The sequence below is a fragment of the Diadema setosum genome, chromosome 10 (assembly GCF_964275005.1).
Source record: "Diadema setosum chromosome 10, eeDiaSeto1, whole genome shotgun sequence".
NCBI classification, from domain to species: domain Eukaryota; kingdom Metazoa; phylum Echinodermata; class Echinoidea; order Diadematoida; family Diadematidae; genus Diadema; species Diadema setosum.
Window position 1 is genome coordinate 22,604,060 of NC_092694.1, and position 11,636 is coordinate 22,615,695.

The window sequence follows — 11,636 nt, forward strand, 5'->3', positions numbered from 1 at the left end:
TTTTTGTTTAAACCTAAAGTAAGAATTATACTCTAGACTTGTTTATGATTTATACTGGATATAATTTCTGTTGCAATATCTGATTTCAAGTTGCCCACATTGCCCACATTATTCTAAATATGTGGAAACATACATTGCAGATATTGCCGAAATTTTTAATGTATGTCATGAATTGTCGGTGGCTTGTTCAGGAGAAGAGGTTTACAGTATCAGTGTTCATCGTGACGTCAATGTTCCTCCCTGAAAAGTTGATATCAGTAGTTTCACCCAACAAATAGCGATGAGGAACATTAGCCATGTTTGATTGTAGTTGGGTATATTTCTATCTTGTGACCTGCCCTGTAAAGATGAAATAATTATCTCGCACATGAATCCCTTCTCGACTAAATTCTAAATATACAACATTTTATTGACACGTGAAGTAGTTATCAATGACAGAGAGAGAGATTCAAATCTGTCAGCCCACGTAATTCCAGTCATAGGAAATGTTTCTGATACGAACATTCATGAGTTCTGTTTGCACTAGAGATTTATGGGTGTTAGCAGTGTGACGTCTACATTTCCCTCGATGCGACGCAACCTTTTGAGGTATCGGTGTTCCTGTGTAGTCATGTGATATTTCGGTGTGATCATCATCAGGATTAGATTTGTGCATGCATACATTACTCCAAGAAGACATACAGGACTTGGCACATTTTCTTAAATCATGTTTTTTTCAGGTTTGCGATATATGTTGTACAGTTGTAGTTTATGCTTTTTTGATGTTTTGGATTTGTTTCTCTTATGGGGGAAGTGGTAGGGGTAGGAATGTGCTTTATATCTTTCACATCAGTTGACAGAAAGATATATATGTGATGAAAAAGGCATAGACAAAAAGTTTGCTTTAGGACCACATGCTTGTAACATAACAACTTTCTTTTTTCTTACTTTGATATGGCACACCATAATGAATTGATGTGTAGAGAAGTGTTGTGAATGCATTACATTTTAAAGGATAGTCTTTCCTGAGATGCCGAGGGAAGTTGGTGCGGGGCAGTGTTAAATTTGGCAATGACTCAGTAGCAATGATCTAGATCCAATGACACGAGGGATTTAGCGTTACGCCGTCGAGATGATGACAAGCATTAGCGTCAGAACGTTAATTTGTCGCTTAGCATTAGAACGAAGAAGTTCTCCCCAGCAGATCTCAGAAAGAGAGAGTATCTTCGTAGAAGGGATGGGAAATATTGTGCGGTAAATTGATACAGGAAATTCACCTCATGCTCAGCTTAAGGGGTGCTCCGCGAAATCGGATTTGTTTACGTTTGGGTCTTACAGGTTAATCTTTCGAGACGTAAGCCGTACGTTTTATGCCTTGTTGACATGACTGGGTGTATCATAGGAGTGATACTCTTTTAGTTCCTTTAATCGATAGTCCGAGCCAGGGTTAGTGTAAGCCTTTAACCTGCACCCGTTGCCTTTAAAAGTCTTGTATCAATTCTTAAGTATGAAGAAGCCAGTGAACTTTATGTTTTTATATTTGAGTTTGATGAGTATGCTGACAGTTGAAATGCGAGTCAAACCTCATTCTGCTTTGCTCTGCTTTCAAATTTAAGCATTGATAATTAATATGGTCCATTGCCGGTGTAAGCCTACTTATGCCACCAAACATTAATTTTCATCTTTGGTGTTCTTAACTCTGATAGACTCATAGCATTCCAATTTATACTTGCTTCAGCCTAATTTAAAAGCATGTCCCGCATACATTGTATATATGGGAAGGAAGCAAACAACCAGATAAACAGTTATGAGATGTAAAGCTGTCGCATTTATATACAATCAGGCATACAGGAGATTAGGCATTTTATACGCATATTCTAAATGCCATAACAACATGCTTCACTAAAGGGAAAAGAAGTCTATAAAAGAACAACAGCAGTGGATTGAGTAAATGCAGCAATATTAGTACAACGAATCAACAAAGTTTGAGGAAAATCGGACAATCCATTGAAAATTTATGAACTTCTAGGCCTGAATTCACAAAGGTGATACAAACAAAAACCATGGAGCGCCAAGTGTCGCATGGAGTACTTCGTTACAAAATCAGTCATTTCATCGATGAAATGATTATTTTGTAATGAAATGACAACATTTTGTAACTAAATGAACATTTCGTCCACGAAATGATAATTTCGTTAACGAAACGGTCATTTTGTCGACGAAATGACCAAGTTCGTAATGAAATATTCCGTGCGACACTTGGCGCTCCATGGTTTTTGTCCATTGTTTACCCCATGGTTTCATTTGTACCACCTTCGTGAATTCGGGCCTTATAGTTTTGGTACAGCCATCACTGATTGAGAAGACCATTTAATACATTTCATAACATCATGTAAAACAATTAAAAAGAAAATGTGAAGAGAGATTTTTAAGGTACGCCTTTTCTTGACTTGTTATTGACATACATTGTATGTTGAGAGTAATATTGTTCCCACTGCTTTCTGAAAGTGGTAAGTTAATGTGCCCTTTCATTCTTTCATTATGATAGAAAAATTACAATTTGTTGAATTTTCTTCATATGTTCATTAAAATACCATGTGTCATTGTCCATATGTGATTTCACACAGTATAGTTGTAGTCTTCTCATTTAGCAGTGGCTGCACCAACTTTAAAAATTCTTAAATTTTGGTTTTCCTCAAACTTCACCGGTGTGTACTACTACTATAGTCGCATTCCCTCAATTCACATATATATTTGGATTTCATTCTCCTTTAAAACCAGAAAGATTTGAATTCGACACCCTAAAGGTTGGACAGAAAGTGGTTATTGATAGCTATCAAATATTTTATACTGGAATAAATGTCAAATTCATTATTTTTTTCAGTAAAAGCACCTCAATTTGCATTTCTCTTGTTTTGATGAGTTTGGTTGAGGAATGTTATGGTGGTTGCTCTAATCCTTGTTCAACAACTTATGGAATACAGATGTCATTTCCTTTTCAAGAAGTTGTGCAAGGTTAGATTTGATCGTGTGTATTCAGTGGTCAGTTAACGTCCAGGGGGATTACCTTTTTTCTTCCTTCCCAGATTCACAAGGCCCTCCACGATGTCCAGCAGACGGTGATGGCTGGGGACGAGAAGCTGAAGGACGCCATGGTGCCCATCCCGACACTACATCTCACCATCATGGTGATGCACCTAGCAACGGATGAGGAGGTGGACAGGTACATACATACCTCCACAGGGAATGTGACAGATGGATTTACCTTGGGGGGGGGGGGGGAGCAGGGGTCCGTTTCATGAAAGTCTTATGAGAGACTTTTCGCTTAATATAAGACACACTTATGAGAGACTGTTGAATTTGCAAATAACACCCGACTTGGGTAATTTGCAAAAGTAAAAACCTTGCAAAATATATGGTGTATATTAGGTAGATGTTGTAGCAATGAGGTTTGAAATTCTGAAGGAGTGTAAGATCATTGGTGGTGGTGTGATTGAGATCACATTGTTGACCAGTGTTGTTAGATGTCAGTTTGTTTATGACTTCAATGCAAAACCACGTGTCCTGTAGTTGTGTGGATCTTGTTTGTACCCTGATGTGTCAAGGAAAGCTGGTTCATGCATGCAGCATCTGTTTGGAATAGGGTTTGTATACTGTGAACATGGAATATTTTGTAGCGTGCCAATTTTCGTACTTTTTCGTGCCCGCTAGCAGAAATAATAAAATGCAATGCTTAACAGATATCAAGATATGTACAGAGATCCTCTCATCTTCAAAACCATAAACATGTGACATGATCTGGAATTAGCCTAGGTAGAACAAAAACTTCATCATGGGAAATTCCACTTTTACACTTATCTTATTACTCCATGTGATATGAATGCAACTTTCAGATGGGACTTTTGAATCACGACACTTTACTGGACTTGCCGTAACTTGCATTGCTATCCATTTTTAGAAGGAATTAAGAGAATGAAGACAAAAAATAGCTTGGAGAGTTTCCAGTGTTGTAGTACAGTGACACTTCAAAGTTCAATTCTCAGTTTTCTCACAATTCTTCCCCCCAAAAAAGTCTTTAATAATAATAATAATAATAATAATAATAATAATCATATTAATACTACTACTACTACAACTACTACTACTACTACTAATAATAATAATAATAATGCTGATGATGATGATGATAATAGCTGATATTTTTATCGAGATTTTTCCACTGGATACAAAGTGCTTTGAAACATTATCCCTAGTCAGCATAGGAGATAGAAAAAATAAAGATTATCAGGCAGTGACAGTATGAGTCTAGTGCATACAGAGGGGTTTCAGAATAAATAGGTCTTCAAATTTTGTTGGAGTGATCCAGTGTTGGTGATGATTTTAACCCGTTGAGGATGGTTTGATTTTGCTACAACAAGCATTTCCTAGACACTTGCCCGAGTATACTCGGGACTCGTCCTCAACGGGTTAATAGAAGAGGAATTTTTTCTCTTTCATCCTTTCCAGAGCCAAGCTTGCACTCATGGAGTGCCACCAGCTGCTCAGCCCTCGCTTCGAGAACAAGAAGCTCAGCATCTGGTTCCACGGTCTGGGTCACTTCAACAACCAGGTCATGTTTGCCAAGATCAAGGATGTCGACGGCATCCTGGATACGCTCTACAACGTGGCAGGTAAAGGATGGTGACAACTTTCTTTCTGTTTTCTTTTAGTTTAGTGTTTTCTTGGTGGAGTTACCAGCGTCAGAAGTAGAGGTACAAAATCTCAGACTCATCAACTCTTAACTGCACTTTGTTTGCGGATTGGCATCCACCGTGGGGCACTGTCTTTGTCAGTTGGTGCAAATGTGACGTCTGGAAACAAATTGTCAGTGAATAGAGATTACCTAATCCAACTATTAATACCTACTGCATCACCATGGTCCTTCCTTTTGGACCAAGGCCCATTGCTAACACCTGAGTGGCCTTGCAAACTTTACAACAAGGTCAAGTTTGGATGGATTCATTACTGAAATGCCTTATTACATATACCGTATGTCCCCCCAAAAAATTACAATGAGACCCTCTGCAATGATAACTTAAAAAATAGTGAATCAATCCAAATACAATTCCAGGGTATGAAACTACAACTCATTGCCCACATCTTACAGAAAACCCCATTCAATTTACTTCAGTGGTCTAAGAGAAATGAAGAATTTTGTAGAGCATGTCAGGAATCTCTTCCCTCCAAGTTCTGTCTATTGTGTTCACACATTAATATGCAGTTCCAAGAGCATCCAAGTGCTTAACTTGGAAGAATCAGACTTATGACATGCTTTACAATAGTCCGTATTTCTCTGTGACTGCTTAACCAAATTGAATAGGGTTTTCTGCAAAATAGAGCTAAGATGTTATATTTTAAGACCCTGAAGTAGCATTTGGATGGTTAAATCATATTGGGTGTTATCAATGCGAAAATCTGATTGTAATTTTTTTTTTTTTTTTTTTTTTTTTTGGGGGGGGGGGACATACTGTAGAGTTCTTTTGTTTTTATCACTTTAGTTGTTACACATTGCTTTGGCACTAAATTCATTGCCTCACAAAGGATTGTCATTTACAATTGAGGACTACTTGGCCTTATCTCAGAAGTCAGTATTAATAAGGAAAAATGGGACTCTGGAGAGATGGAACAGGACATGATAGACTTTTTAAGTTCGGTCTGCATGTAAGAATATGGTCCAAAAAGTGTCTTGAAAGAGATTGCAACCAGAGTCTTGATGTTACCACAACCTCTCTTCCTCGGGTTCAAATCCATAATGAAAACATCTCTGTGATATGTTCACAAATTCCTCATTTTCCACTTCAATGCACCTTCCTCCTCTCCGTCTGTGTAGAAACGGTGGAGAACTGCTACCGCCGCCACGGCATTCACTCAACTGGGGAGCGAGGGTTCAAGCCCCACCTGACCGTTATGAAACTGTCGAGGGCACCAAGCCTGCGCAAGAAGGGGGTGCGACGTATCAAGTCGGAGCTGTACCGGACCCACAGTGCCCAGGTTTTCGGCAGTCAGCCTGTAACCGGGTTCCAGCTCTGTTCCATTAACAAACCCAAGAGTGAAGACGGGTACTACTTCAAGGCACACGAGGTCATATTTGGGCAAGGTCGGCAGTTTTCACAGATTTCACTTTGATGGTCCACATCCAGCAGTTGAATTTCTATTGAGTGAATGCTAAGAACATTCAAAACTAGACAAGGAGTAATTACAGTAACAGCAACAGCAGCAAACAAAGCTTGAATGACTGTTATATCCAGAAATATATACAGACAGTAAAATATAGACAGTATAACATCAGCAGAAACAAGCAGCAATTGTTTTACAGTGTGTATCTGTAAAAGAGTAATGTATAATGTGCGTAATGTCCATTTATAGAAAACCTGTAATGCCAACAATAATGACCAGGAATAATCAGAATCAAAAAGAAATAAATCAATGATTTTTGTCATCTCTTGTCCTCCAGAATGAGAATCAGTTTGTATGGAAATTTGACCCAAGTCATTGTGATCTAAAAACCAGCTGAAGACATAATGATGGTATTAGTAATTATTGTAAAGTGCTGTTATTGCAGTCAATGTGGGAGGAACTTGGACACCCGAAGCTTATTGTTGTTTCCTGGCTACTGCCATAAATGACAGACAGCAATTTGCGGCAATGAATAGCAATTTGCAAACTACTTTGTGAGATTGGTGCTGGAAATCTGGACCTGCTTCTTAACCGATTGAAGACGAGTCCCGAGTATAAATATGTGTTGTATCAAAATCAGCCTGTCCTCAGTGGGTTAATGACTGCTATGTATTTTGTGAATCTGCAGTTACATGTCCATGTATGTACACATGGCTAGCATGGAAGTAGTTAGAGTGTGAAATTGTGTTCTGTTTGAATATTATATGTATACAGCTCCCTCACCACTACCAAATCCATCCAACCAGCAGATGAAGGCAGAGTCTTCCAGTGCACCAATCACAGAGTCTGTTACATCACCCTCTGAACAGGCAGGTGATGGAACAGCCAATCAGATGCAAGGTAGGAAAAAAATTGTAACAGCAGTTTGCTGTGATACCCTACTTTTGTACAGGTTCAAGAGCACCTGTCTTTGCAGTGACCCATTGATCTTTTGTCATCATTTGATAACCACACCCTATGCCTCTGTATGATCAAAAGAGTGTACATGACTTGGACATTCGAGGAAGCAACATTAAGGATATCATGCCAAGGATACCTTAAAGGGATCGTATAGTTTTAGTTGAGACCTAATTTTGGGTTTCTCACATTTTTTGTGAGTTACTGAGAAACCTCTCATGAAATGTGAAAGAGCATGTAATTCCAAGAGGAATTCAACATTTATTTGATGAAAATTGGTTTTGAAATGGCTGAGATATCCAAAACAGAGCAATCCTAATAAAAGGTGGGACCCACCTTTTCTTAAGATTGCTTTGTTTTACTTTGTTTTTGGATGTCTCGGCCATTCCAAAACCGATCTTCATCAAATAAACTTTGAATTCCTCTTAGAATGGTACATTGTATGCTCTGTACTATCTTATAAGTGGTTTCTTGGTATCTTATAAAAAGTTATATTATCCCTTTAATTAATATATTAACTCTGTGAGAAAAAGTAGACAATGTTTTGAGGGTTTTTTTTTTTTCTTCTTTAGTTCAGTTCAAGGTTGGGTCAAGATGCAAGTACTTCCAGCCAACCCACTGTAGATACTTTCAAAAGAAGAGCATGTTTGTATAATGAAAATAACTAACTAGAACAAGCCCATGAGAGCAATCAAGCCATTCACATTTTTCCCAATTGTCTATTTTTCTCATTTATATTGATTTGAAAAAAAAAAATCCAATATTTCATGAGAAGTGTGCACGAGATCATTGAATTTCAGTTTTGAAAATGCAAAGTCTTCCCCCACTTCCTCGCACATACCCTTCAAGTTTTGCCCCCTCTCCCCCCAATCCTGAAAATGGATCAGTGCCATTGCACCCCCAGACTCCCGTGAAACCTTATCACTCTTCAATTATCTCAAGGAAACAAGGAAGAAAGAATGATAAAGATATAGACAAGCATTGGAAAGGTCAGGGTTAAAAGGTCAGGGTATATGTACTTCTCAGTCCTATCAAACACACTGTGTTTTAATTAATGCCATGCATTTTTGTTATTATTGCTGGAAGTTCTTTCATCGTTTTCTCTTTAATACAGGGTCACCGACGACCTCAAGTCCTCCAGATCAGTCTTCCCCCGACACGCCCAAAGAACCAACCACTCCTCCCCCTGAAATTCATATCACCAAGCCATCCAATCAGAGTGAAGCTAGCAGTGAGTGTTGGAGTTTGGTCGCCGTGGCAACTGTCGTTCCTGACCTCATGATGCTTAGGAATACAAAAACAACAACAACAAACAAACTTTATGGCGCAAAAGCTGTGCATTTGTTAAAAAAAGGAGGTCAAATGTCCATGTATTTGTAAAGTCAAGAAAGTAAAGCTGCAAGTTGCAACTTTACAAAATGAATGTACAGTGCACTCCCGATATAACAAACAGGGTTATAATGAAATTCTCATTACAATGAATGAACAATTTAGGTCCCAGTATTATTATGCATATATTGTACTTTACTGTTTGGCTGTAATAAAATTTTGATTGAATGAAAGGAAAACTGTTGGTCCCAAGTAATTATAGTTAGAACGAGAGTTGCCTATAGTATCAAGTGACTGTTGGAAGTATAGGGCATCAAATTAATCTGCAGGGGTGTTCATACAAAAGACATATTTAATTGAAATTGGTAATTGTTTAAAACGATTTCAAAGACTTTCTAAAGAGAATTCATATGGGTCAGATATCTTTTGTTCTCTTAAAACTCTTTTTTTAAAAACAACAACAACAACAACAACAAATGTTTGATGTTTCTGTGTATTACAGAGGTGAAGTAAACATGATTTTATTTCTGTGTGTAAATCTCTTTCAGTCGCACAAGAAGCCAAAGAAAAAGTCACGGTGCCGGATCAGGAGGTGCCATCATCGTCATCATCTCCTGCTGCCAACACAGATGGCGACAAACTCTCCGAATCCGAACCCACTTGAGATTCGTGAATTTTTTCGTGGCCGACAGTGTCTTAGTTGCAGAAGAAGCTCTCTTGATGCAACACAAGTGCCTTTAATGTGGCCTTAAGAAGATGCCTTATTTATGTGCAACTCGCTTGGAATGTGTAAAGCTTTAGCAAAGCCAAATGTACTACAGCCGCAAGTGAGAAGTTCGTTCGTTTTTTCTCTCTCTGTCCTTTGGCAAAGAGCTTTTTGAGTTTGTCTATAAATTTGTTTTTCTTTTATTGTTGATAGCATGGAAAGCCATGAATGCTAAATGTCAAAATTGCACATCATGTACAGATACATGGGGATGGATGTTGCAAGCACACATGGTCTGTGCTTTGATGCTGTGTATCGGTGATTATGACGATTTTTGTGAAGATGGTGATGATAGTAACTATGTTGATGGATATATGCTTATGATGATGTTGATGATTGTAATGACGATGAAAATGATGTTGACTGCAATGATTTCGATGTCTTTGATTTTGACGGTGATGATGATGATGGTGGTGATATTGAACTCGGCAATGATATGAAATTTATCTCAATATTATGCATTATATCCATATGAAGGGTAATAGCCGTCTGTAAGTGTGTGTATATAATCAAAGGCTACTGGTAGGGCAGAATCAAGCTCTATCAGATGCAGGCTTACCCTGATATAGAGTGTAAGTTCAGATTTTGTCTGTCAACCAGTTTGTGGACAGACCAATTCTGTATCATCATCCGAATGTACATGTACGCCTTGAACAAAGTAAATCTGATGTGTTACGTTACTCTTTGGTTCAACCCTCAGTCTTAATGTAGGGAAAGACTTTCATGTGTGTTTTAGTCAACATTTTGAGTTGACAGTTTACTTGCCACATGGGCAAGTAGATTCATAACTTTCCTATTAAATAGGAATTTCTTTGTGTTGTCATTGTAAAGTTAAATGCCCAATTTCATTTGCCAGTAGGACTTTACACACATCGGTGCAGTTCCATTCAAATTCCTTTATAAAATAGTTGTATATCTTCTGTAGACAGCACATCTACTGTAGGACTACCATAATCTCCATGAAATATTGATATCAAAAATACTGATTTGCGAGAGCTACCTGAAGTTTTCTGCAACAGCTGTTGATGCAGAGTCTGATGATTTGGACCTTGTAGACCAGCAATAAGTGGAAAAACATGTACCCTCGTGGAAGTGGATATGTGGGACTGACAGCAGTTGGTGCAATGATTAATTGGTCACCAAAAATGTTCCATATACAGTTCAGCCAGCGATGTATGTGAAAACAAAATGGTTTGGACCACAAATTCGACGCTGGTACAGTTCAGCCAGCAATCAAGTTCCCCCTAGATCGCGATCACGGGCGATCAGTGATCGCATATGCAATATGTCGCAATCAATTGATTGTATGCATTGCATACAGTCAATGACCGCGTATGCGATCACTGATCGCCCGTGATCGCGATCTAGGGGGAACTTGATCGCTGGCTGAACTGTACCATCGTCGAATTTGTGGTCCAAACCATTTTGTTTTCACATACATTTTTTTTTCTTTTGCGTGTGTAAAACATAATTATTTCAAGCCAGCATGACAAACTTATGGCCAGTTCTAGTCATAACTAGCAATGACTAACTACTCTCAGTCCTTTGATCATTGCATTAGTACACTAATTTACTCCTGAAACAAATGTATGAAGCATAGATAGTCTCTATATACCACTGAACAATAGATGACAACTAGACGTAATGATTCATTGTCTAAATCCAAATCTTTTCTGCTCATATGATCTTGATATGAAAACTAGCACTTTGCTATATCTGTACAGATACATACCTTATTCTTTTCAAAACCACCCATCGTATGCTAGCATGAACGTACAACTGAATAACGCATTTAAATACAGCAATGATAGAAATTAGTAATACGATGTATGCAAGCTACATGTATTGATAAGAATGAAAACAAACACCACTGCCCGACAATGAATTGGAATGTGCATAGAATCTGACAGCAAACAGTAATGTACTCAACTTGTGCCTTGAATATTGTCCCGTTCTTTCATTGTGTGCATGTTTGAAATACTATACAGTCTACAAATCTGTAGTAAGAGCTAGAGGCCATATATTTTCTTTTTCTTCCATAATCCCCATGCTACCTGTTACAATATCGCATTACTGATAAGTGGTGAGATGGGGAATATTTCATAACAACAAAAGTCGTCATTCTGTTTTATACAACACCTATTTAGAATGTAGCTATCCGATTGGTCGATTGCCCATCACGTGACATTTAGTGAAAGGTTCTATTGCACGCTCTGGCTGTCTCAGCGTGCAATTTTGGTTTGATCAAAATGTTATATTGAATGCGCTATGATGTCACAATAAACAAACGTGTGCCGCACGCACTCAACAACTACAAGCGCGCTTACAAGTGCGTACTTTTGTCACTACTTTTTGTAAACAACGTTTCGCATACGTACGTACACGTTAACATGTACATACACGGTGACTGCGACTGTGAGGCTACTCATTCGTCTTTCACGGAAAATGG

General features: G+C 38.3%; 1 protein-coding gene across 1 annotated transcript in view; it reads left to right on the forward strand.

Annotated features, from left to right (window-relative positions):
• Window positions 1–10,346, forward strand: part of LOC140234016 (uncharacterized) — a 42,944-nt gene extending 32,598 nt beyond the window's left edge. The window contains exons 6-11 of the mRNA XM_072314098.1: window positions 3,066–3,202; window positions 4,486–4,649; window positions 5,849–6,115; window positions 6,910–7,035; window positions 8,207–8,323; window positions 8,970–10,346. Coding sequence (XP_072170199.1) covers window positions 3,066–3,202; window positions 4,486–4,649; window positions 5,849–6,115; window positions 6,910–7,035; window positions 8,207–8,323; window positions 8,970–9,085 — 927 coding nt within the window. The 3' untranslated portion in view covers window positions 9,086–10,346. The remainder of the gene's footprint in view (window positions 1–3,065; window positions 3,203–4,485; window positions 4,650–5,848; window positions 6,116–6,909; window positions 7,036–8,206; window positions 8,324–8,969) is intronic.
• Window positions 10,347–11,636: the final 1,290 nt, after the last annotated feature.